Source organism: Rattus norvegicus, chromosome 2 (genome assembly GCF_036323735.1).
Source record: "Rattus norvegicus strain BN/NHsdMcwi chromosome 2, GRCr8, whole genome shotgun sequence".
NCBI lineage: Eukaryota > Metazoa > Chordata > Mammalia > Rodentia > Muridae > Rattus > Rattus norvegicus.
In genome coordinates this window covers 33,358,863-33,386,787 of record NC_086020.1, presented here as the reverse complement: position 1 = coordinate 33,386,787, position 27,925 = coordinate 33,358,863, and the positions used below count along the sequence as shown (strand labels likewise).

General features: G+C 39.5%; 1 protein-coding gene across 5 annotated transcripts; it reads left to right on the top strand.

Annotated features, from left to right (window-relative positions):
- Nucleotides 1-61: 61 nt before the first annotated feature.
- Gtf2h2 (general transcription factor IIH subunit 2) lies at nt 62-27,925 on the top strand. 5 transcript variants are annotated; one of them, XM_006231844.5, is made up of 16 exons: nt 82-206; nt 7,202-7,290; nt 8,016-8,093; nt 8,408-8,444; nt 8,629-8,715; nt 11,293-11,343; nt 11,692-11,746; nt 14,536-14,641; nt 16,110-16,200; nt 16,343-16,430; nt 16,845-16,952; nt 17,882-17,945; nt 20,080-20,186; nt 20,876-20,978; nt 25,340-25,379; nt 27,689-27,913. In XM_006231844.5, exons 2-16 carry the CDS (start codon nt 7,235-7,237, stop codon nt 27,806-27,808), a joined length of 1,191 nt encoding a protein of 396 aa, XP_006231906.1. In that variant the 5' UTR covers nt 82-206; nt 7,202-7,234; the 3' UTR covers nt 27,809-27,913. The 5 variants fall into 5 exon arrangements, 4 of the variants coding, with proteins under 4 accessions (XP_006231906.1, NP_001070896.1, XP_006231907.1 ...); NM_001077428.1 differs by having other exon boundaries at nt 100-129; nt 27,689-27,925; XM_006231845.5 differs by lacking the exon at nt 82-206 and adding an exon at nt 244-491.

Here is a 27,925-nt window from a genome sequence, read left to right as displayed (position 1 = left end):
CCCCCTTCTGGAATCAGCTGTCCAATGCCGCCGGAACCTGTTTTGCTTGGTCCCAGCGCGCTGCGGAGAAATTTTGGCGGCGCACTCCTACTGACGACACTTCCGGTGAGGGTCTTCTAGTCGAGGCCGGTGAGTCTACTTGTGGAGACCCGCGGGGTGCTGAGGCTGTGGAGGCTGACTAGAGGGACCTGGAGCTGAGGACCGAGGTGCAAAGCCGGGTCTGGCCTCGGGGAGACCTGGAAGACAGAGGGAGGGGCGTGTGCAGGGAGACCTGTAGTTTCCGCTTGCGGTCCGGCTGTAGGCTGAGGAAAGTTCGTTCTCGCTTTGGGGCTGCGGTTTGCCTTGAATCCCCTCTGCCTGTGAGACCCGAAGCGAGTTTTCAGCACATGAGCTGTCCATTTCCGGAAAAAAAACCCAAAAAACAAACAAACAAACAAACAACCAAAAAACCAGGGACACTCATCACCCTTGTCTGTCGTCCTCGTGCTTGGGTAAGGTGAGGCAGAGCCTCCCCAGTTGCCGTGCGCGCTGCGGCTCTCGGGTTTGCTGATAGCGTTCCCAGGTCTGACGGGAAGCACTCTAGGAATTTACTTTGAGCTTCTCGGGGGTGGGTGGGCGTGATGACCGAAATTCTAAGACACGGATAGTCCATCTGCAGTTTGGGGAGTTTTAACTTCTTCCATGTCGGATTCTCCATTTATAAGCTTTTTAAATAAAGATGCCCCGTATACCCAGCCAAAAATTGTACAGCGTTTACGCACTGCTTCTCGTTTTCTCTGAATTTAAGAAAATAATAGAAGAGTAAAATATGAAGTAAAACATTGATGTGGTGGAGCAAGTAATATAATGCGAACTGTATGTGCACATGCACACACTTCACTATGCCCATCTTGAACAGAACATCTATCTATCAATCAATCAATCAACCTTCGGTCGGTCTGTCTATCTATCTATCTATCTATCTATCAATCAATCAACCAACCAACCATCGGTCGGTCGGTCTGTCTGTCTATCTATCTATCTATCTATCTATATCTATGACAGTTTCTCTGTGTAGCGTTGGCTGTCCTGGAACTCACTTTGTAGACCAGGATGGAAGTGATTGGATTAAAGGCGTGCTCCACCACAGCCAGGCTCATAGTTTTTAATTTTTTTTTTAACTTTTTTTGTTTTTCTGAGACAGAGTTTCTCTGTGTTGTAACAGAGCCCTGGCTGTCCGAGACTCAGTTTGTAGACCAGGCTGGCCCCGAGTTGAGAGATCCTCTTGCCTCTGCCTCCCGTTTCTGAGTAAAAAAGCCAATCCTGCTTCTGGAGATATCTGTCTTTTACCTTTTTTTTTTTTTTTTTTTTTTTCCCGGAGCTGGGGATCGAACCCAGGGCCTTGCGCTTGCTAGGCAAGCGCTCTACCGCTGAGCTAAATCCCCAACCCCTGTCTTTTATCTTTTATTTCCACGTCACCTCCACAAATTCCATCATGTCTGGGCAGAATTTTATTTTTATGTTCACTGTAAATGCAGAAAACAAGTTGTCGGATGTTCAGTTTTGTTACTGTTTAATGCCCTAGTACACTGACCAGATGACACCAAGATAATTACAGTATTGAAATAGCTCATGTAGTAAAATTATTGTTACTTTTAGATTTTTCAAGATGGCTAGGCTGTTAGATTGGAATTGATGGGGGTGACATGGAAATAAAAGATGAAAAACAGCTATCTCCAGGAGCAGGATTGGGTTTTTAACTCAGCAGCAGGAAAGCCATAGTCTCTTTGTGGAAGTGGAGACTCTGGTACTGTGGCATGTGGGGCTTGAGGGGCCTGAGTCTCACTTTGTAGCCCTATTTGGGTTTGAAGGGGGAAGGTAGGTACATCAGGGTGAGAGGCTCAATGCATACTTTTCTGGTCTTAGTTCTTTGTGGTTTCACATAAGACTGTCTGGGCTGGTAGTTATTCTAGGACATGAAGGTGTCTGGGCAAGCATTTGCCAGTTTGAGATATTTTTACCTTTTAAAGGCAAATTACTGAGCTTTCTGAGACAAACGATGAAGAATTTTTTTTGAAAAAAAATTTTTTTTTTTTGGTTCTTTTTTTTTCGGAGCTGGGGACCGAACCCAGGGCCTTGCGCTTCCTAGGCAAGCGCTCTACCGCTGAGCTAAATCCCCAACCCCGAAATTTTTTATTAATCATTCTCCATTTGTTTACAGCTCACTTGATATCCCACTTCCCGATTGCCCCTTCCACCAACCCCCTATCCCATGATATCCCACTTCCTAGTTACCCCTCCACCAGTCCCCCATCCCACATTCACCCTCCACCCTCCCCTTTGCCTGTATGAGAGTGCTCCCCCACCCATCCACACTCTCCGGCACCATTGATCCAGCATCCCCAATGCTGGGGTATCAAGCTTCCCAAGGGCCTCCTCTCCTGTTGCTGTCAGGCAAGGCCATGCTCTGCTATATATGTATCTGGAGTCATGGATCCCTCCAGGAACACTCCTTGGTTGATGATCTAGACTCTGGGAAAACTTGGGGGGGTGTTTGCAATCCCCCTTCTCTTCCCCAGTCCTTCTGCCAGCTCCCCAATCCGGTTCCCTGAGCTCCATCTGATGGATGGCTATTTTTACTGTATTAATCTTGCCAATCCATGAGCATTGGAGATCTTTCCATCTTCGGAGGTCTTCTTTGATTTCTTTCTTCAGAGATTTGAAATTCTTGTCATACAGATCTTTCACTTGCTTCGTTAGAGTCAACACCAAAAAAAATTATATTATTTGACTATTGTGAAGGGTGTCATTTCCCTAATTTCTTTCTCAGTCCTTTTATCCTTTGAGTAGAGGAAGTCTACTGATTTGTTTGAGTTAATTTTGTATCCAGCCACTTTGCTGAAGTTGTTTTATCAGCTGTAGAAGCTCTCTGGTGGAATTTTTGGGATCGCTTATGTATACTATCATACCATCTGCAAATAGTGTGATATTTTGACTTCCTCCCTCCCAATTTGTATACCTTTGATCTCCTTTTGTTGTCTATTGCTCTGGCTAGAACTTCAAGTACTCTATTGAATAGGTAGGGAGAGAGTGGATGACCTTGTCTTGCTCCTGATTAATGGGATTGCTTTGAGTTTCTTTCCATTTAGTTTGATGTTGGTATTGGTTTGCTGTATATTGTTTTTATTATGTTTAGATATGCACCTTGAATTCCTAATCTCTCCAATGCTTTTAACAGGAATGGGTGTTGTATTTTGTCAAAAGTTTTTTCAGCATCTAATGTGGTTTTTTTCCTTTGAGTTTGTTTATATAGTGGATTACATTGATGGATTTCTGTATATTGAACCATCCGTGCATTCTTTTTTTTTTTTTTTTTTTTCTCTTTTTTTCGGAGCTGGGGACCGAACCCAGGGCCTACTGAGCTAAATCCCCAACCCCCATCCGTGCATTCTTGGGATGAAGACTACTTGATCATGGTGGATGATCATTTTGATGTATTCCTGGATTTGGTTTGTGAGAATTTTATTAAGTATTTTTGCATTAATATTCATAAGGGAAATTGGTCTGAATTTCTCTTTCCTTGATGGGTCTTTTTATGGTTTAGGTATAAAGATAATTGTTGCTTCATAGAAAGGTAGTGTTCCTTCTGTTTCTATTTTATGGAATAGTTTGAGGATTATTGGTATTAGGTCTTCTTTGAAAGTCTGATAGAATTCTGCGCTAAACCCATCTGGTCCTGGGCTTTTTTTGGTTGGGAGACTTCTAATGACTGTGTCTATTTCCTTGGGGGTTATGGAGCTATTTAGATGGTTTATCTGATCCTGATTTAACTTTGGTACCTGGTATCTGTCTAGAAAATCATCCATTTCATCCAGGTTTTCCAGTTTTGTTGAGTATAGACTTTTGTAGTAGGATCTAATTATTTTTTAAATTTCCTCAGTTTCTGTTGTTATGTCTCCATTTTCAGTTCTGATTTTTAAAATTTGGATACTGTCTCTATGCCCTCTGGTTAGTCTGGCTAAAGGTTTATCTATCTTGTTGATAAAGAACCAGTTCCTGGTCTTGTTGATTCTGTGTATAGTTCTTTTTGTTTCTACTTGGTTGATTTCTCTCTGAGTTTATTTCCTGCTGTCTACTCCTCTTTGATGTATTTGCTTCTTTCTGTTCTAGAGCTTTCAGATGAGCTTTTAAGCTGCTAATGTATACTCCCTCCAGTTTCAGAGTTATGAGTTTTCCTCGTAGCACTGCTTTCATTGTGTCCCATAAGTTTGGGTATGTTGTGCCATCAGTTTCATTGAATTCTAAAAAGTCTTTAATTTCTTTCTTTCTTTCTTTGCTGACCCAGTTATTGAGTAGACAGTTGTTCAGCTTCCATGTGCATATGAGCTTTCCGTTGTTTTTGTTGCTGTTGGTTGTATTAGTCTGTGGTGGTTCGATAGACTACATGGGATGATTTCAAAGTTTTTGTATCTCTTGAGTTTTGTTTTATGTCCTTGTATATGGTCGATTTTTGAGAAGGTACCATGAGGTGCTGAGAAGAAGGTATATTCTTTTGTTTTAGGGTGAAGTGTTCTGTAGATATCAGTTAAATCCAGTTGGTTCATAATGTCTTTTAGTTTCACTGTGTCTCAGTTTAGTTTCTGTTTCTGTGATCTGTCCATTGATGAGAGTGAGGTGTTAAAACCTCCTACTGTTATTGTGTGCAGTTCAATGTGTGCTTTGAGCTTTAGTAACGTCGCCTTTACAGATGTGGGTGCCCTGGCATTTGGGGCATAGATGTTCAGAATTGAGAGTTCTTCCTGGTGGATTATTCCTTTGATGAGTATGTAGCATCCTTCCCTGTCTTTTTTGATAACTTTTGGTTGAAAGTCTATTTTGTTGGATAGTAGAATGGCTATTCCAGCTTGTTTCTTGGGACCATTTGCTTGGAAAAAAATTTCCCATACTTTTACTTTGACGGAATGTCTGTCTTTGACCCTGAAGTGTGTTTGCTGAATGCAGCAAAATGCTGGGTCCTGTTTATGTATCCAGTCTGTTAGTCTATGTCTTTTTATTGGGGAATTGAGTCCATTGATGTTGAGAGATATTAGGGAACAATGATCGTTGCTTCCTGTTATTTTTGTTATTAGAGGTGGAATTATGTTTGTGTGGCTATCTTCTTTTGGTTTTGTTGTGAAAAGATTAATTTTTTGCTTTTTCTTGGGTGTAGTTTCCCTTCTTTTTTTTTTTTTAAGATTTATTTATTTTATGTGAGTATACTGTAGCTGTCTTCAGACACACCAGAAGAGGGCATCAGATCTCGTTACAGATGGTTGTGAGCCACTATGTGGTTGCTGGGAATTGAACTCAGGACCTTTGGAAGAGCAGTCAGTGCTCTTAACTGCTGAGCCATCTCTCCAGCCCCGTAGTTTCCTTTCTTGTGTTGGACTTTTCCTTCTATTATCTTCTGTAGGGCTTGGTTTGTGGAAAGATATTGTGTAAATTTGGTTTTGTCATGGAATACCTTGGTTTCTCCATCTGTGGTAATTGCCCAGGGATAGTAGCCTGGGCTGGCCTTTTCTTTCTCTTAGGGTCTGTATGATCTGCCCAGGATCTTCTGGTGTTTAGAGTCTCTGTTGAGAAGTCTGGTGTAATTTTGATAGTTCTGCTTTCATATGTCACTTGACCTTTTCCCCTTACTGCTTTCAATATTCTTTCTTTGCTCTGTGTGCTTGTTGTTTTAATTATTATGTGATGAGAGGAATTTCTTTTCTGGTCCAATCTGTTTGGCATTCTGTAGGTTCACGAGCATCTCTGTCTTTAGTTTAGGGAAGTTTTCTTTTATAATTTTATTGAAGATATTTACTGGCCCTTTAAGTGATGAATCTTCGTTCTCTTCTATGCTCATTATCCTTAGATTTCGTCTTCTCATTGTGTCCTGGATTTCCTGGATGTTTTGGGTTAGGAGCGTTTTGCTTTTTGCATTTTCTTTGACTGTTGTGCCAATGTTTCCTATGGTATCTTCTGCCCCTGAGATTCTCTCTTTGTCTCTTGTATTCTGTTGGTGATGCGTGCATCTGTGACTCCTGTTCTCTTTCCTAGGTTTTCCATCTCCAGGGTTGTTTCCCTCTGAGTTTTCTTTAATGATTCTATTTCCATTTTTAGATCTTGGATGGGTTTGTTCAATTCCTTCACCTGTCTGATTGTATTCTCCTGTGTTTCTTTTTCTTTTTAATTAATTAATCAATTTATTTATTTATTTTATGTATGTGAGTACACCATTGCTCTCTTCAGACATACCAGAAAGGGGCATCAGATCCCTTTACACATGGTTGTGAGCCACCATGTGGTTGCTGGGAATTGAACCCAGAACCTCTGGAAGAGCAGTCAGTGCTTTTAACCACTGAGCCATCTCTCCAGCCCTCTCCTTTTTTTCTTTAAGTGATTTATGCTTTTCCTCTTTAAGGGTTTCTACTTTTTTACTTGTGTTCTCCTGTATTTCTTTAAGGGAGTTATTTATGTCCTTAAAGTCCTCTATCATCTTCATGAAATGAGAATTTAGATTTGAATCTTGCTTCATAGGTGTGTTGGGGTATCCAGGACTTGCTGTTGGGGGAGAACTGGGTTCTGATATTGCCAAGTCAAATTGTTTCTGTTGCTTATGTTCTTGTGCTTGCTGCCCAACATTTGATTATCTCTGGTGTTATCTGGCCTCCCTGTCTCTGACGGGAGCCTGTCCTTCCTGTGAGCCTGCCATCTTGTGATCCTGTGATCCCATGATCCTGTGATCCTGGATGTGTCAGAAAACCTGGGGAGTCAAACTGCAAGTGGGCTGTGGGCTGTGTGGGATCGGGTCTAGCACCTGGGTTCTGGTCTCTAGCACAAGTGAGAACTGGAAGGCATGCGGAATGAGGGACTTCTTAACTTTGTGGAGAATACACAGAATTTAATTAATAACATTTTATTGCAGCAGATTTCACAAGAAGTTTCTTATGAGGAGTCTCCAATTTTCTGACGGCCCCTCCCCGCCCCCCGTTACTTTGCGTGTAGCCTCGGCTGTCTTGGAACTCAATCTGTAGACCATGCTGGTGTGTGCCACCACCTCCCAACTGAGAATTTTGTATTTTCATAGACTAGTTACTGAATAAACTCCAAGAAAAAAGCATCCTGATATTTTAAACTTTGTCCCTAATTATCAAGTAATTGGGTTAATTTTGTTGTTATCTAACTTTTTTTTTTACAGTGTTGAATAAGCATATATATAATTATAAAAACCATGGATGAAGAACCTGAAAGAACTAAGCGGTGGGAAGGAGGCTATGAGAGAACCTGGTAAGTAGGATGTAATCGGCCCATGCTGTAGATACTGTCTCTTTCTCTTTATTTTGTCTTATTAAAGTGTGTTTTGTATGTGTTAAAATCCATATATCTCAATTGACAATCCAGTGAAACGCTTTTGAAAAAAAGGTACTGTTTTGTATCGCTCTTGCCATAAAGTACTTTTAGAACATTTAACCAGGCTAAGTTCCTTTATACTCAGTCCATTTCCACCACCTGTACCCAATCATGGTCTGTAGATTCCTTTTCCTAGCTCATTTTATGTGAATTTCAAATCTCCTTCATGTTGTATATTTTTTTTTTAAAGTAACTGTTATTGCTTTTAAAGCTTCATTTATTTATTTTATGTATACGACTACACTGTAGCTGTCTTCAGACACACCAGAAGAGGGCATTGGGTCCCATTACAGATGGTTGTGAGCCACCATGTGGTTGCTGGGAATTGAGCTCAGGACCTCAGGTAGATTAGTCAGTCAGTGATCTTTTCCACTGAACCATGTCTCTAGTCTGTATATGTTTCTTTGTGATTGCTGGAGAGTATCTATATACTGTTATGCTACATTTTATATTCATTCAGCATTTGAGACATTTCTTATCAGTTTCCAGATTTTTGCTATTATGGATTATGCTGCTATGAACATAGATATACAGATCTTGGTATGTTTTAATTTTTACTGGATTAGTATTTTTAGCTTATTTCAAACAAATGTTGCTTTCAGGGAAATTCTTAAAGAAGATGAAAGTGGATCACTTAAAGCTACAATAGAGGATATTCTCTTCAAGGCAAAGAGGAAAAGGTATGACTGCTTTTGAGAAAGAATTACAAAAGGAAAACACATTCTTGAGCCTTTCTGTCCCTCTGTGGCTGTCCTTAGTATTTCTTTTGAACTGTGTGTTTAGGGAAGCTCATCTGTAACTGTCTGACTAGGCCTACAGAGCTAGCAGCTAGCCCTTGCTCCCAAGGAAAGTGGTCTTCAGAGACTACCCATGATGCCTATAGTTTTGTGTATTTCAAAAATTAATAATTAACTAATAAAATACAGATTAATTGTTTTATTGAGTTTTTGGTAGCTATGATATTCAGTTAAAGTATTTTTTATAATTTTAACAGAGTGTTTGAGCACCATGGACAAGTTCGACTTGGAATGGTATGTTAGAATTTCTCTTTTAGTTTGGATCAGAGAAATATTCTGACTTGACAGAATAAACAGTGAAACAACAACCTTTTAAAAGAATAGATTTAAAGTTTGTTTAGAATATCTGAGTATTAAGCAATACTTCTGTTTCTCACTCTAAAGTGTCCCTGGACGTTTTCTCCTTTGTGTCTGGTAGATGCGCCACCTGTACGTGGTGGTGGATGGGTCCAGAACAATGGAAGATCAGGATTTAAAGCCCAACAGACTGACCTGTACTCTAAAGGTATAGTAAGCCACTTAAGATTGTGCTAAGTGTAGGGAAAGATTATATACATACATACACACACACACACACACACACACACACACACACACACACACATATATATATACATACATATATACATATATACGGATATATATGTATATATATTATATAGCAATTTAAGAATGCAGAAAGTTTTGTTTTGCTTTGATTTTCCTATTAGTAACAAAGTAACTGAGTAGAAATGCTGCCAGATTGTAGTCCCGTGTTCTGCCTCTCTACTGGTGGTTCTGCATATGGCTGAAACAAGATAAATCAGCTCAAGGAGGGCCAGGCAAAGTCTGGGGCATCACAGTCATGCTGGGGTGTGTGTGTGTGGGGGGTGTGTGGGAGGGGAATCAGGGCCTGGGACATGCAGGATTCCAGTCTAGTTGGGAGTGGTCTGGTTGGGAGCTAGTGCAGAATGCTGAGTGCCAAAGGGGTGGGAGAAAAGAGAGGACCTTTGGGAGTCTTAGTGTTGTGGCTCTTTTAGGTGAAGGTCTTCCCTGTGGTAAGCCGGCTCTTTGAGATGACCTTTGCTTGTTCTTATTGCTTTATTGGGGGTGGATTTGGATGTATATGCTTTATTCTGGGTGAACCAAGGATTATATAATTTTGGGGAAGGGTGTAAGAATATCCAGGAAGGGAAGCTCATTGGCCGAAGGGGAGGATGCTGAGATTCCTCTTTAGCATGGAGAGGCATTCTAGGTGCTGTGCTGTGTGACTGAGTGTCTGTGGTCACCTCAGTTGGGAGTTGTAGTTACATGTTCCAGAGCATGCATTAGAGGCAGGAAGGGAGCAGCCCGAGTCCTGCTCTGAGATTTCAGGGGTTTGAGCATGCCTCACTTGTTCTTATGCTGGTCTGGAGGCACTGTCCACATGCTTCTCACTAGATCATTTCCAAAGTGACTTTTATTCCAAGAACTAGCCTGTAAATATGTATTTAATTAACCCTCCAATAATTCAATCAAACAAATAGACTGGCAACATGGCTCCTTGGGTTAAGGTTTGCTGTGCAAGAATGACAACCTGAGTTTTACTAGTTGTTCTTCCAGGCAATCCTGGCTCAATTTCCTGCACCCATATGCAGCTACTGAACTGGCAGTAACTCCTGCTCTAGGAAGTCCACAAACATCAGGCACATGTGTGCGCAGTTATACATGCAGGCAAAATACCCATATATGAATAGATCTCAAAAGAAAAGATGGTGAAAGGAGAAAACCCATTAACTCTAGAACATGGGGCTCTGACCTCCACAAGTGCCCTGTGGTGAATGTTCTTATCATAAACATACAACATGATAATAAACAATTAAATGTTAAAAAAAAAAGACTTGAATCTGAGCAGTAGTGGCACACACCTTTAATTCTAGCACTTGTGAAGCACGTGGATCTTGGTGAGTTTGAGGCTAGCCTGGTTTACAGAGTTAGTTTCAGGACAGCCTGGGCTACAACAAAGCAAAAAATCTTGAATAAGTAGTTGCTTTGGTTTATTATTTCCCTAAATCAGTGGTTCTCAATCTTCCTAATACCTTTTAATACAGTTCCTCATGTTGTGATCCCCAACCATAAAATTACTTCATTGTCACTTCATAACTATAATTTTGCTACTGTTATGAATCATTGTTTATCTGTATTTTCCAGTGGGCTTAGGCAACCCCTGTGAAGGGTCATTCAGGCCCCACAACAAGTTGTGGCCCACAGGTTGAGAACTGCTGTTCGGAAGCTAGTTATTCCTCCCCTCCCCTACTGAGTTTTCATTCAACTTTGACTTTGAATCTGTCTTTTCACCTTAACAACACATTAATAATATTCCAACTTATTTATGTATTTATTTATTTTATTTTTTCAAGACAAAGCTGCTGTTTAGTCCTTACTGTCTTAGAACTAACTCTGTAGACCAGAGACTCAAGAGATCATCTGCGTCTGTGCCTTGCTAATTTTCTAATTACTGATGCCTGTTTTTGATTCTGCTGCTACCTCTCTCCTCATTGGATATTTTCTTAATTATGTTGTTTTAGACGACTCCAAATGGATCCCCTTTTGCGGAGGATGGGGGTGGGTGGGTTAATTTCAAGATCAGATTTTGCTGTGTTTCCTCAGCTGACTTCAAACTCCTTGCCTCAGGAGGTCTTCCCATTTGAGCTTCCCATGTAGCAAGGATAGCAGGTGCCTGGTGCCCTCCTTGATAATAGCTCGTCTTTAGCAGGGCTGTATGTATCTTATTACCCATTTCACACATTTTTACAATTAAACAGTTTCACAGTGTGTTTACAATGTATGGCAAGCTGAGAGTGGTAGTGTTACATACCTAAAATCCAGCGCCCAGGAGGCAGTGAGAGGAGCATCACGCAAAGTTTAGTGTCAGTCTGGTCTAGGAGTGAGGTGAGGCTAGCCAGGGATGCATAGTGAGACACTGTCTTGACTCACACCCTTGCCGTCCCTCAAAAGCCGTGAGAGTGCTGCTGGGTAAATAGGTTCTGGAGAACACCGACATGGTGCTTATTGTTGCTGCTTTGCCTTTATCTAATGCTTCCTTTTAATTTTATCTCAACAGTTGTTGGAATATTTTGTAGAAGAATATTTTGATCAAAACCCTATCAGTCAGGTATGTAGATAAATGGTAGAATTCAGAACTAGATTCCTATTTTGCTACCAAATATAGTTTATTTTTTTTTAAAAAATGGGGCATGTATTCTTTGAAGTATTAAGGGAATCAGATTATATACCTATTTTTGGTATACTTAATAATGAAGAGCAAAATAATTCTACATGTAAAACATGTACTATGCCTTAGTAATATATAGACAGTTCATAGCTAGATTTGTCAAAAACACCATGAGAAAAAGTTTCATGCATCTTCATTTTTTTTTTGCAGTTACTAATGTCCATGTATTTTTATCAAGAGGAAATAATTTGTTATATTAAAATAATTATTTTTTGTTTTTATTTTGAGATTGGCATAATTGTAACTAAGAGTAAAAGAGCTGAAAAACTGACTGAACTCTCAGGTATGCATAAAAGCATCTTTACAAGACTCAAGGACTTTGCCTGCCTAACTCTGTGAAGCTTTCCTCTTTGCATGTTAAGCTGAAACCATTTACTCTCCCTATTGAACTCTAGGGACCTACTATTAATTGTTCAAATTGAGGTCTGAAGTATTGGACGTATTGTACCGGAAGGAAATGTTTATTGAAATACACATTCTTATCATGAAAATATTAAGCTAGCCTAATTGATAACTACTTATAAAATTTAATTTTCAAATTAAAAATATGTAATTTAAAAAACAAAAATTATAAATTTTGAATTGGGCTATTTATGAATGATTCAGAGCATTTGTTCTTGCAGAGGCCTGAGATGGGTTCTCAGTACTCTCATTCTAGGTGATCTGACACCCTTTTGTGACCATATTCATGCAGGGAAAACAGTTATACACATAAAATAAATAAATAAATAAGTTAAACAATAGTAATCTCAATTTCTTTGCCTTTATTATATATGCTGTTACAAATCTTATCACTTTTTTTCATAAAATATACTATTCCTTAAATTAGGTTTTCAGTCTTTTTTATTAGTACACATAAGGGAGATGACTTTGTTCACTAATAATTCTTGGCTCTGGCCATAGTATGACAAGAAATTAGGTAATAATAGTTCGTGTTTTCTTGCTGTGAAAAGACATCATGACCACAACAACTCTTCTAAAGGACAACATTTAATTGGTGCTGGCTTAGTTTCAGTATCATCATGGTAGGAAGCATGGCTTCCTATACAGGCTGTTATATTGCTAGAGATGGAGCCAAGAGTTCTACATCTTGAACTGCAGGCAGCAGGAGACTGTCCCACTGAGTGTGGCTTGAGCATATATGAGACCTCAAAGCCCACTTCTGCAGTGACACATTTCCTCCTACAAGCAAGGCCACACCTTCTCTAACAAGGCCACTCCTCCTAATAGTGCCTCTCCCACGGGCCTGTGGAAGCCAATTGCATTTAAACTACCACAACCTCCAAGTAGTCTTAGGGAAGGTTAGGGATACAGCTTGATAAGGCCCTGGGTTTGATCACTAGTACTAAAACTCACCGGGGGCTGGAGAGATGGCTTCTCAGTAAAGAGCACTGGTCTGAGTTCAATTGCTAGCACCCATACATTAGCCCCATTTCCAACAAATATGATGTCATCTTCTGGTCTCTAGGGACACCAGGCACACACATGATGCACATTTAAACAAGCAGCCAGAACAGCCATACTCATGAAAAAACCCAAAAGACGTAAATAAAGAAACTCTCAAATAATTTCATAAAGGAATTGGCAAATATTTAGAAGTGGGCTGATTTCTTAGATAGCTGTTTCTAGGTATCTTGGTTTTATCTAACTTCATTCTCTCAAGAAAAACGATGTTTTTAATAGCCCTATGTTTATATGGCCAGCATAGCCCATGGCTTCATCATGAATTCAGTATGATTCCTATTGGCATCACTCATGGTCTGTGAATCTGACAGTTGTTGGAGAGGCTAGGGAGATGAACTGTTTTGTTGATTTGCTTAGACTACATGATGTGCCCATAGCAGACCAATAGCAGAATGGAGGACAGTCAGTACCACAGACTAACTAGAATTATCACCTGATTGAGGAAGGCGAGTTCCTCCAAGGAAGAAGAGATCAGCTCTCTTCTCTCTTTCTCCTGTCCTCAAATTAAAAGCAGTTTTGTATAGATGCCAGTGAATTCATATGTTGAAAAGAATCTTTAGGGATTCTGTAAGCCTCTTGAACCAGGAGATTGAAGTTTGGGCATTGGCACTCCTACCATTAGAGGTCTGTGTCTTTTCACTTGTTTGGATTTGTTAGAAAATGGAAGTAGACAATTCATACCAGAAAAAACCTGAAACTATTTAACTAATTAACCAGGTGCTATGCAAATCTGTATTCCCAGTACTTTAGAGACAGGAGAATTGAAAGTTCCAAGCCACCCTGGTCTAGTGAGTTTGAGGTTGTCCTGAGCTATGTAGGAATATCCAGTCTGTCAGACCCCCAAACACAGCAAAGCAAAACAGAAAGTGGGAAAGCCTATGACTGTTTATAGCAGTGTTGTGGTAATGTCTGTCAACTGTTCTAGAAACAGAGTGCTTTTTTCCTCCCCCAAGAAAAATGTAGAAATAGGACATCTGAAAATGAATATTTACTTTACTAATAAAAATGTACCTCACTGCTTCATCTTTGCTTCATCTACATAAAAATTAATTTTTATACCCATCTTTCTAGGAACTTTTCACTGTTTATGTTTTTTGACACTATGTAGCTCAGGTTGGCCTAGAACCCGTAATCTTCCTGTTACAGAGAAGCTAAAATGTGAAAATACTGATCTTACTTCATAAGCGTAAAAATTGTTCACTCTAGATTAATATTCGTTTAAAGTGTATATTAATGGATACAGATTTTGTATCTAGCAAAAAAAAATTTGTAATTTCTAGTACAAAATGAAACTTTTGAGCTGCGGTAATGGTGCATACCTATAATCCCAGCACTAAGGAGGCAGGCAGACCTTTGTGAGTTTGAGGCCAGCCTGGTCTACGTAGTGAGTTCCAGGATAGCCAGAGCTATGTAGGGAGATCCCATCTCAACAAGACCAATGAACAAAGCAAAAGGAAATGAAATTTTCTACCAAACATGCAAATTGATGAAAATAGAAATTGAAGGCATTCTGTTCTTTAAAATCATAGCTTTCTACAGTTTGGAAACAATATGCTTTTCCATATTTATATATAATGTTTTATTAAAAGTTATTTCATTTTACTTTAGGAAACCCAAGGAAACACATAACATCTTTGAAGAAAGCTGTAGATATGACCTGCCATGGAGAACCATCACTCTATAATTCCTTAAGCATGGCTATGCAAACCCTAAAGTAAGTATTTTAAAATGTAATTACTTATTTTTATTTTTAATTATGTCTCTCTCTGTGTGTCTATGTGTAAGTGTACATGAATACATCAGGCCAGAGAGTCTCAGATCCTTTACAGCTATACAGGCAGTTATGACCTGCCCAGCAATGGGTGCTGAGAATTGAACTCAGGGCCTTCGCAAGATGACTCTTAGTGCTGAGCCATCTCTCCAGGACCCTATTCCCCTCTTCTCTCCCCCCTCCCTCCCTCCTTCCCTCCTTCCCTCCCTCCCTCCCTCCTTTTCCCTTCCCATTCCTCCTTTTTCCCCTTCTTCCTTCCTTCAAGTCAGTATTTTCCCATGCTGGCCAGGATGCCCTCCAGCTTGCTGTGTAACCAAGCTGTGTGTGAACTCCTGATCCTTCTGTCTCTACCTCCCAGATGCTGAGATTACAGGCACTCACAACCATAACCAGTTTATATTATTATTTATAAATTTTTCAGATTTTTTTTTAAAGATTTATTTATTTATTATATATAAGTACACTGTAGCTGTCTTCAGATACACTAGAAGAGGGCATCGGATCTCTTTTACAGATGGTTGTGAGCCACCATGTGGTTGCTGGGAATTGAACTCATGACCTCTGGAAGAGCAGTCGGGTGCTCTTAACCGCTGAGCCATCTCTCCAGCCCAGATTTTTTTAATTGTGTTGAAACTATGTCAACATGGGTCTCTATGAAGCTTGTTATAACAAAAGAGTTAAATAGGAAAAAATTTAGAATGTCATTTATAATGCTTATTTTGGTGGCTTTTTGTTTGTTTGGTTTGGTTTTTCAAGACAGGGTTTTCTCTGTGTAGCCTTGGCTGTCCTATAGCTCACTCTGTAGACCAGACTAGCCTTGAACTTGAGATCCACTTGCCTCTGACTCCCAAATTCTGGGATTAAAAGCATACTCTACCACCTCCCAGCAGTGTTGGTTATCTTTAATTTGTATTTTATCTGTTAAAGTGTATCTGTAATGAGTTTAGAAAGATAAAACAAAATTTACTTCAGTACATAAGAACTAAGAAAAAATTTTTAAATTGAGAATGAATTGAATGGCAAGGCATATATTGTATGTTAGTAATCCCAGTACTGCAGAGGCTAAGGCAGGAGGCTCATGAGTTTGAGGCAAACCTGGGTTAGAAATCTCTGTCTGGGGGTTGGGGATTTAGCTCAGTGGTAGAGCGCTTGCCTAGCAAGCACAAGGCCCTGGGTTCGGTCCCCAGCTCCAAAAAAAAAAAAAAAAAAAAAGAAATCTCTGTCTGTCTGTTCTGTTGAGAGAGATTGAAATTTAGAATTTAATCATCATGAGTTGTTGGCTATAACTTTGTTAAAACATTTATTAGCTCACTTTGTAGCTTAAATGAATAAACCGTGTTACTCTCCCTTTGGGTGAATTCTTAGCTGGTGTGGTTACCTGAGCTCTTGGAGTGTGTCTTTACCTTTGCAGACACATGCCCGGACACACAAGCAGAGAAGTGCTCATCATCTTCAGCAGCCTCACGACCTGTGACCCCTCTAATATTTATGACCTCATCAAGGTAGAGTCAGAACTGAATTAGCCTCTGAAGGGAACTCTGTACTGAATCTATCACTGGTTTTCAGAACATTAATTTTCAAAGTTATTCATTAATATGTTTTTTTTTTGTCCTAAAATCTTTCATGCTTTTGGACCTTACGAAGACCCTGAAGACAGCTAAAATTAGAGTGTCTGTTATTGGGTTGTCTGCGGAGGTTCGAGTTTGTACTGTACTTGCTCGAGAAACTGGTGGTATATATCTGCTATCTTCAATAAGTATAATTACTGTGTAAGAAAGAATTTTTAATTAAGTAGGATGCTGTACACCATTAAACTTAGACTATTTTATGCCTGTAGTCCAAAATATAGCTGTAATCTTAAACATATCATTGAGTTTTCTAAGCAACCATTTAAAAAGCAAGGAGTTCTCAGGAGGTCAGTGTTCTAGAGTTATAACTTACAAAAAGTTAGTAATCTCACTGTGTAGTATTTTGTAAAGATTGGTAGCTTGGCTTTAATTTTAATTACTATTATGTGTAGAGACATTGAGAGATTTAAATTATTTTTAATTTACCTTAAGTGGTTATGAAATTATTATTTTCACCTAAGGAAACTTTGAACAGATGCGCTTGTCTTTAATCGACTGTGTTTTGCCTTGTCTGCCAGGCACATACCACGTCATCCTAGATGAGACCCATTACAAGGAGCTGTTAGCCCGTCATGTGAGCCCTCCTCCCGCCAGCTCCGGCTCCGAGTGCTCCCTTATCCGCATGGGTGCGTGTCCTGTGCGGCCTCACAGTGCGCCTCTGGCCACGCCAGACAGCTTTCATCTGTGCACGCTGTTTAAGAATTGTTTTCCTACTTTTCCATTATAACAATAAAATAGATGTTGAAACATGTTGAGAAATTAAATCATCGTGCTTGTCGTGTGACAACACTTCTGGTCTTCTTGTTAAGCTAGAAAGATAAAAAGATATTTTATTTAATGAAAGAGACTGTGGTAAGAAATTTCTTAAGTAAGCTACGGAATCTTTATTAATAATCCACGTATGTCATGCAAACTGCTAAGACGTAAGGTCACAGGAAAGCACCCAAATTACTCAGTGGTTTTCTTTCAAGGAGTAGAAAATGATTGCTCATAAAAATGATCATCTTAAATAACCTACTTTTCTTCTGAGACGAGGTCTTATTATGTAGCTTTGGCTGTCCTGGAACTCACCTTGTAGTAGACCAGCCTGGTCTCGAACTCACTGAGATCCCCCTGCTTCTGCCTTCCAAGTGCTGCAGTTAAAGGTGTGAGTCACTATGCCTAGCATTTACAAGAATTGTGATTTTCCTTTATATGTGCTTAAAGAGAAACTGTATCATTTAATGCATATTTGGTTATATTAGGAACTATATAAAACGAACTATTTCTCTTTAAATGTGGTATTAAATTAAAGCTATAGATACAAATTTTGGAATGTGAGGTCATATGTGTAGAGAGATCATTCATTCCTCCTTTTCCTCTACCTGTTCTAATATCTTGCAATTAGAGTTTCATTACACTGTGATAGGCACATATCTACCTCAAAGGCAGGAAAGAACTTTTATACAACTTTGTTGACTTTCTGGTAAGAATATTTTTAGATTCAGAATCATAAAATTTTGGTTTTTGCCTATAAAAGAAATTAATGCTTTAATTTTTTTTTTAACCTATTAAGGATTCCCTCAGCATACCATTGCCTCTCTGTCTGATCAGGATGCAAAACCATCCTTCAGCATGGCGTAAGTAAAGAGCCGTGGTCAGTGATAATTTGTTTTTAAATTTATTTTACTTTTATTTTATGCACATTGGTGATTTGATTGTGAGGGTGTCAGATATCCTGGAACAGGAGTTACAGATAGTTGTGAGCTGACATGTAGGTGCTGGGAATTGAACTCAGGTCCTCTGAAAGAACAGCCAGTCTTGTTAACCGCTGAGCCCTCCAGCCCCCACTGATAACATTTTAACATTTAAAATTCATTCCTCTAAGTTAGAAGGTCTTAATTTATAATGATTTTATAAACTAATACCATCTACATAGCCATTAAAAAAAATGGCCGTCTTTGCGTGTGTGTGTGTGTGTGTGTGTGTGTGTGTGTGTGTGTGTGTGTGTGTATGTGTGTATGCTGTGATATCGGGATATGTAACTAAATAAAATGGTAAGGTCCATATGAATAGTATGTTACCAGTCACCTAATTAAAGGTGGGGAGAGACATGCTGGCTCACATCTGAATGTCTAGGATTCTGGGGACTAAGGTAAGATGATAGTTTTCAGTTTGAGATCACTCTGGGCTATAGAATATATTTGTAAAAGCCATAAATAAATGAAATGAAAATGCAGATATGAGTAGCTATATATATTTAGATCTGCATTTAAAATGTAGATATGAGTAGATGTATATGTATAAAATACATATGTATATAATACATATATGTATACTTGTTTACATATAATATATATAGTATTATAGTAGATGTTTATTCTTATGATTTAAAAAATAGGGTTGGGGATTTAGCTCAGTGGTAAAGTGCTTGCCTAGCAACCGCAAGGCCCTGGGTTTGGTCCCCAGCTCCGGAAAAAAAAAAAAAAATGGAATAGAAAGTTCACAACAGAAAAACGTTTCCCTTGGCACTTGAGTAACTTAGTAAGACTCAGAAGGAACAGGGAGGGAGGGTTGGGGCAGTGCAAGTACTAACCTGTTCTGCATCAGGCTGAGGTGCAATTCTCAGATGCACAAATACATGTGAGGAGCCCATAATGAGACTAGATTAGGTTAGTAGCCATGTAGGCCAGACTAATGACACTTAAAAAGCTTTTAATAGATCAATAAGTAGCTAAGGTACTTTATTCTAAAATAAAGCTCTAAATATTTATGGAGAAAAAAATTTAGCACCCTGAACAACACAAATACAGTCTCACAGGATGCAGAAGTGACTAGGCCACCAACTGTGCTGCTGGTGTACATCATCACATGCCGGCCCTTGGGCACCAGGAAGGGGATCACGGCAAATTTAAGGCTGGCTTGGGTTAGATAGAAACACTGGGCAGAGACGGGGGCAAGAGGGGAGATGCAGGGAGGAGGGTAGGAGATGGGGGAAGAAGAGAAAATATGAGAGAATGAGAAGAACAGAGAAAAATTACAGAATGGAAACAGCCAGAAAACACTTGCTAGAATTAGTAGATCACAGTGTTAAAATAGCCAGTGTAGTCTCTTAAGTGAAGGAGAACTTGAAAATGTATAAAAGAACTCCAGTCAAGCTTCTAGAATGAAGAATATAGTGTCTGAGATGAGAAGTGCACTGGAGGGACTGAAGAGACAGCTCAGTGGTTAAGGTCACGTAGTGTTCCTCCACAGGACCAAAGTTTGGTTCCTAGCACTTACCCTGGGCAGCTCACAATTGCCTGCTACTCCAGGTTCAGGGAATCTAACACCTCTGGTCTTTAAGGACACCTTTACTCATGTACACATAACCAGTCATAGACACACACCTACACAGAATTAAAACTGAAATAAATCTTAAAAAAAGAAAAGAAAAGAAAAAAGAAATCACATACTGGATGGAACTAGCAGATTAGTCATCAAGAAAGAAAAAATAACTCAAAGACTGTAAGACAAACTTTAAATGTGAAGACAGAAAAAACAGCATTAGTGAGCAACAAGACGTATACATGTTTTCCAATAAAACTTTGTTTATTTTATCTCTTGAGACAGGGTATCACTATGTAGCCCTGGCTGGACTGGAACTCACTATTAGACCAGATTGGCCTTGAACTCACAGAAATCTGCCTGCCTCTGCCTCCTGACAGCTGGGATTGGATAACATATTTTCTTTAGCTCTTTTCACCTTTTAAAAATAACTTTTCCCACCCACAGGCATTTGGATAATAATAGCACTGAACCAGGGCTTACATTGGGAGGCTATTTCTGCCCACAGTGTCGAGCAAAGTACTGTGAGCTTCCTGTCGAATGTAAAATATGTGGTAAGAACCCTATTATTCCTTATAAGTAAATTAGCATTAAATAAATTCATAATTATATAGATGCTGAAATAAACATTAACTGTTGAGTCTTGCTTATTATATAATTATAATTTTATACTTATATTTTGTTATAATTATATATTTGTACAAAGAAAAATAGATCACTTTTTTCATTCAAGCCCCAGTAATTCTTTTCTTTTTTTTTTTTTTTCTTTCTTTTTTTCGGAGCTGGGGACCGAACCCAGGGCCTTGCACTTGCTAGGCAAGCGCTCTACCACTGAGCTAAATCCCCAACCCCCAGTAATTCTTTTCTAAGAGTAAACGTAGCATTACAGAAGTTTCCTGATTCTCTTTCTGATAAATGTTTTCTTTAAAAGCACTATGATAGTTTTAAGAGGAATTTTTTGGCTCTTTGGGTCATGTATTTAGTGACGATCGAATTCTATCCTGGAATCTCTTTTTACCGCTACAGCTAAAGAATACTCAGGGTCCTAAAAGTTCTTGAGAGCTAGATATGTAGTCTAGTGACAGCTTTTCTAGTGTGTGCGAGGCCCTAGATTTGATCCCCATCACTAGAAAAATAGAGGTGAAAAACACTTGAAGGTATTTTTCCTAAGTATAGCATTTGACTTTGTAGCCTTTGTCTTTATGAGGTTAGACTTATTACTATTTCTGTCTTTATGCATTAGGTCTTACTTTGGTGTCTGCACCTCACTTGGCAAGATCTTATCATCATTTATTTCCTTTGGATGCTTTTCAAGAAATCCCCCTGGAAGAATATAAAGGAGAGAGGTATATGAGTTTTGATTAATTTATATGTCACAATGGTAAACTTATGGTTTAAACAACACCTTAAAGTCACATTAATTTGTAAAATTTCTAATATAGAAAATGAGATGTAGAATACACTGTATGTCTAGCAATCTGTTTATTTCCCTAAACTCACATATTTATAGCTAAGAGTAATGATATATTGATTTGGAGGGGAGTGGAAGCTGGGGTGGGGGTTAAAAAGATTGCTCAGTGGTTAGGAGTTGCACTGCTCTTAGAGAAGACCCAGGTTGGGTTCCTAGCACCTATGCAACTGCCTGCACTTCCAGCCCTAGGAAATTCTTTACCTGTATTTTCTGATTCCTTTAATAAAATGATCCTGCTGCCAGTGGCCAGTTTTCAGTTGTCAGTAGTTTAACAACCACCCCCCAAATTTATGAATACCTAACAGCTGGCCTTCTTGAACGTTACTGAAGAGAAGAGACTCGCTGAACATAAGCAAGAACCTGTGATTATTTTCTTACATTTCCAGTAGGAAAAGCTGAGGTGGAAGTGATTAGTTGATTATAGATTTTTAGGAAATTAATCTTTACTATTTCTAAAACTATCAGCATTTGGAAACTTTTGATCATAAAATAATTATTTTTCATATATAATAACTCATCATTTTTCATACTTAAAGATAGTGTAGAAGAAATTTAATATGCAGATGAAGAGATGGCTCAGTGGGTTAGGGTACTTGACTCTGCAAGAATGAAGGCTTGAGTTTGGATACCCAGCACCCACATAATAATGCTGGATGTGGCCTCACATTCTTGTCATTTCAGCCTTGTAAGGCAGAGCCAGGAGGATTCCAGGGATTCACTAGGCCAGCTAGCCTAGCCATTCAGTGAGCTCCAGGCTCAGTGAAAGACCTTGTTTCTTATAACAAGGTAGAGAGTGATTGAGGAACGCACCCTGTGCCAACCTCTGGCCTATACATCTGTGCACACACCTACACTACACATGCAAAAGAGGTCATTTCAAATAAGCATGGCTAGATCAGTCTTGCTTTTCAAATTGCATCATATTTCATGGGTGTATATGTGACTTACATAACCAGTGGCCTTATATTAACAAGTAATGCCCATGTCTGTCTCTCCTAATATGTGTACACAAATATGCAGGACAAGTTCTTGGGTAGAATTGTTGAGTTAAAAAGTGATGAGTTTTGGTAGATGTTGTGCATGTGTCCTTAAAGAGGCTTCATTTATTATTTACCCACACTTCACTGGTGCTAGATAGTAGGGACTTTTCTAGAAATACTGGTTCAAACCCGCAACTCAGAACCAAAGTTTCATAGTAGATGAACTCCAAGGTAGAATTGAAGAAATATGGCAGGATAAAGAGGCGTTAATGAGGTGTAAATAGAAGAGTTAAAGATGTAACAGATGAATTTATATAGAAGGCCCACTGTCAGAATAATGTGAAAAAGAAAGGTACATTGTACATTGATTTCCTAAATCACTGACTAAGGAAATATTTTCCTTTTAAAAAACATAATTTTCAACACAATTGTGAAAGTTCAAAAATAAAGCAAAACACTAACACTATTAGCTACACCAGGTGCTAACCAGCACATTCACCCCCTAATTGTTGAGGGAAAAGCATACCAGACTTAAATTATATCCCCAGGCAAGCTGTCAGCTTTGTGTTTATAAAAACATAAAGATGTCTGCAGGCTTGTGAAGTCTCAAAAAGACTCTTCTGGGGGGTGGGGGAGTGGCCCAGTACATAAAGGCACCTGCCGCCAAGCCTGAAGACCTGCGTTCAGTCCCAGGGACCCACATGACAGAAGGAGGGAGGTGACGCCACAAACTGTCCTGTGTTCCTAATATATACCATAGTGCGCACGCTCGTGTGCTCGAGCACACACACACACACACACACACACACACACACATACAAATTAATAAAATGTTATAAAAACTGCTTAGCAAGAAGGAGATTCTTTAGGGGAGTTCTAGAGGAAATAGGACTGAGAAGGAGAAGGACATGGGACTTGAGGATCTGCCTTTAACTGAGAACAAGCCAAAGGAAGCTTTAGGACAGTGATGAGAGGAGGTAAGGATGCTGTCTGTTTCGGGGACAGTAGTCAGTCTAGTTTGGGAAAGTTAGAATTCTCCAAGAAAGAGGTCTTGAGGGGATGAAAACAGTACATTTCCTGAGAATTAAATATATTCAGAAGTTGTCTAGGCTATTCAGGGAAAGATTAGAGCCAAATTGTCCCAGTTATATAGGAAAGTAACCTTGAAATTAATTATCACCAAAGGAAAATTAGGGGCTGAGAGATGGGCCCACTTGTTCAGGTGTTTGATTGCTGTGCAGACAGTAGGTCTGGAGTTTAGATCTCTAGCACTCAGGTAAGAACTGGGCCTATCAGTGTGCACCTATAATCTTAGCACTGGGTGTGGGAACACTGGGGCTGTTGGCCAACTAGTATAGCCAGTCAGTGAGCTCCGGGCTCCATAAAAGGCATTATCTTAAAAATAACTTTGAATTGGACAAAACGAAACAAAGATAAAATGGAGAGTAATAAAAAAGGCACCAGGATGACCTCCAAATACACCTGCACATGCACCAGCACGTATCCGTACCACACACATGAACGTGCACACATACACATAAAGAAAGAGGAAAAGTTACAGTATATTACTTGTCAGAGCTGAAATATTTATACGTGGAAGAAACTAAATAGTGAATGTTGTTTTGTACAAGCTGATGATTTAATTATATAGGAATACCAAAGTTGGGTAATGGCAGCACATGGCAGGCAGGTGTCTATGAGTTCAAATCCACCCTGGTCTGTCCAGCAAGTTTCAGGATAGCCAAGGCTACACAGAGAAGCCCTGTCTCAATAATCCAGAAAAAAAAAAAAAAAAGGAAATAGTGATATTAGTTATATACATATACACATTATTGGATCAAGAGGCTTAAAAGAGAATTAAATTTTTGCAGAGTTGAAGGTTCCTAGGTGGTGCTTATAAATAAAACTGCACACTTATAAGTGTGCCAGCTAACCTTTTTTTTTTTTTTTAAAGATTTATTTATTCATGTATTATATATAAGTACACTGTAGCTGTCTTCAGATACACCAGAAGAGGGCACCAGACCTGATTGTAGATGGTTGTGAGCCACCATGTGGTTGCTGGGAATTGAACTCAGGACCTCTGGAAGAGCAGTGGGGCGCTCTTAACCGCTGAGCCATCTCTCCAGCCCGCCAGCTAACCTTTTAAAAACAATTTTTATTTCCACCTATGTGTGCGTGTTGACACGGATGTGTGAGGACGTGCTGGTAGAGGCTAGGGACGTTGGAAGCCCTTGGAGCTGGAGGCTGTGAGCCATTGGTGTGAGTATTGGGAACTGCAGCAGGTGTTTTATCTGCTGAGCCACCTTTTCGCCCTCCGTTAACAATGTTAAAGGTGCTTCCGGGGTGGTAGAAATGAAGTGAAGACAATAAAATAAAAGATCGCCTGGAATTTTTTGTTTTTGTTTTTATTGTTTTTTTCTGAGATAGGGATTTTCTGTGTATCCCTGGCTGTCTTAGAACTTGCTCTGTAGATCAGACTGGCCTCTGCCAGGAGTACAGTTATGTGCCACCACCACCTGGCTAAGATTGTTGTTTGTAATAAATTCTAAGAGCCTGTGGACAGGGATGATGTTATTGATTTTAGGGCTTTATACATGCTAAGCTTGTATTCTATTAGTGAGGTATATACCAGCCCCAGTTCCAAACACTCTTAATTCTTTAAAAGGTCCTGAAAAACAAAGCCACAGGCATCCCTTGTATGTAACACACTGCTTGGTGCACTCATTTAGGATACATACCATATGTGGGATAACTGAAAAGGAGGTTCCAGATAGTTTTCTGTAGGCATCAAACTCTCATAGAGTTCTGTTTAGAAAGCATGGGTATAATGGAAATAGGAACTAAGTTTTGGGCTATGTGATGACCTGGGGCATATTGTATAATTTTTTTTGTTGTTCTTAGGAATTATAAGCAGGGTTATTGTGTATGCTGCAAAGGACAACAGACTAGGTAATAACAAGAGTACTGTAGCTCATGTCGAAAGATTAAAAAACCCAATTACTTCCTAAAACTCTCCCTAAAAGTCACATATAAGTATAGTTATTTACTAAATGGTTCTAGGTACTGAGATTTTGCTAAAATATTTAATAAGTGAAAATTAGAAAAATGATTCTCGGGGTTGGGGATTTAGCTCAGTGGTAGAGCGCTTGCCTAGGAAGCGCAAGGCCCTGGGTTCGGTCCCCAGCTCCAAAGAAAAAGAACAAAAAAAAAAAAAAAAAAAAAAGAAAAATGATTCTCAAACTTTGTTTTTCAGGTTTTGTTATGGATGTCAGGGTGAATTGAAAGACCAACATGTAAGTTTATTGGCTTTTTCAACATGAATACACGAGAAACATCGACACAGTGATGTGTAAGAAGTCATGAGTAGATTGTTGAAGGCCAGGCTTATGTCTGCTTGTTCCCTGTAAAGGCAATAATTAGAGGTAAAATGGGAACAAAATAATTTAAATAGTTTTTTCATTCTACTACAGAAAGATTTTAAATACTTTCCAGTTATTCAAGCTAAATTGCATTTAGAAATGTTAACAGTAAAGTATTATACTTTAGAGTCTGTTTATTATAGCTTATTTTGAAATTAGCATTATGATTTCATAAATGAAAAGTTGTGCCAATAATAAAATACTTTAAACTTTTTTTGAAGACAGAGTCAGGTGCAGAGGCTTGCGTCTATAATCTTAGCTACTGGGATGTAGGCAAAGAAAACCCGTGAACCTAGAATTCAAGGCCATCCTGGGCAGCATAGTGAGCTCATCTCAGGAGTTTCGAGGTGGGCGTGGGCTCAGTGCTGAGGTCAGAGGCTGGGGCTACTGTGCCCTGTTCCTTCTCACAAATGAAGCAGGTTTATTAAGGCAGGCATAGTAGAGGTGTGTGATGTCCTGGCTGTCCAGGAGACTGAGGCAGGAGGTTTTTAAATTCAGGACCAGTCTGGATAATATAGTTCTATCTCTCAAAACAAACAAATAAATAATAGAGTAAATAGAGAAAGTCTTTTTTTCTTTTCATTAAATTTTATACGCCTTGGCTCTGTGGGGTATCTCATCCACCTAATGTGCATGAAGCCCTTGGTATGAGTCCCTGAGTTGAAAAAAAAAATTTTTTTTACATTTTTCTTTGTTATTAGTAGCTTCAGCCTCACCAAAACCACTTTAGAAAATCATATGGTGGTATTAAAATTTATTATTATTAGTGTATTTGAGAGTATAATGTGTGTATGTGAGAGTGCAAGCCCATGGATGCCACAGTGCATGTGTATAGGTCAGAGGATGGCGTTTGGAAGCCAGTTTTCTCCTTCAACCTTTATATGCATTCTGGGGATAAAACTTTGTGTTTGTGTGGAAAAGTGTTTCATCCTTTGAGCTTTCTTTATCCAACCATCTATCCATCCATCCTTCTATCCATCTCTCCCTCCATCCATCCATCCACTCACCCACTCACCCACCCATTGCTCCATCCATTCATCCATTCATCTCTCCATCTACTCTCCCACCTACCCACCCACCCCTCCATCCCTCGATCCATTTTTCCATCCATCCACTCATTCACTCAGCACCCATCCATCCCTCCCTCTTTCCCTCCATCCATCACTCCATCACTCCATCCATCCCTCCCTCCACACTCCCACCCTTCCCTCCCTCTATTGCTCCCTCCATCCATCTATCTCTCCACCCTCCCAACCTTCCCTCCCTCTATTGCTCCCTCCATCCATCTATCTCTCCACCCTCCCACCCTTCCCTCCCTCTATTGCTCCCTCCATCCATCTATCTCTCCACCCACCCACCCACCCATCTTTAAATACACAAGTAAAGCCTGCTCTGTGTGTGCAGTGCTATGTGTGTATGTTTTCAGGTCTGACCACTGATATTGGATAACTGTTGGGAAGACTATTTCTTCCACTGTCAGTTTCCTATAGTTGCTTGTGGTTCTCTGTATGGCTGAGGCCCCATGGGCTTCCCCATATCTATGCTAGCATATCTGTAGTGCTTGTTCATTGTTTAGGCAGTCATAAAATCAGACTTGATGGATGTCTTTAACATTCCTAGGAGACACAGTCTCACAACATATACCCTATTTCTCTGGCTTTTACAGTCTTTCTGTCCCCTCTTTTGCAGTGATCACTGAGCCTCAGGTCAGGAGTTGTATTGAGATGTGTCAGTTGGGACTGGGATCCACAACTCTACATTTTGATTGGTTGTGGTTTTCTGTAATGGTCTCCTCCGAGATAGTCTTGTTGCCCAGGCTGGTCTGAAACTTGATATGTGGCCTAGGATGACTTTGAATTTATGATCCTCCTGCCTCCACTTCCCAAGTGTTAGAGTCATAGGTGTGTACTTAGCCTCCCAGCTCTGTTTGTCATATACTGCAATTGAAAGGTCATTCTCTAAGAGCCACTCTTTACTCCTAAGGGCTGGCTTAAGAGGGAAAAAAATGTGTGAGGTTTGAAAAAATTGTGTTAGATTTAATACACTGGGGTTAGTAAGGTATGTAGGAGGGAAGGGAAACCCTGAAGAATACAGAGAGCAGGCAGCTGAGCTGTCTTTTGGCTGTGCTGTTCTTAAGTTTGGGAACTATTTTTGTTTATTTGCCTTTCTCCTTTTCGTTGCAGGTCTATGTTTGCACAGTGTGCCGGAACGTCTTCTGTGTGGACTGCGATGTCTTTGTTCACGACTCTCTCCACTGCTGTCCTGGCTGTGTTCATAAGATCCCAACTCAGTCAGGTGTTTGATCCCACGAAGAACACACACATTGAGTAGGTTAAAAACAGAACAAAGCTTGTGACTGTAAATAAAATGACTTTGAATAAACTGATTCTCTAATTAAAGCATGAAAACATTTGAAAGAA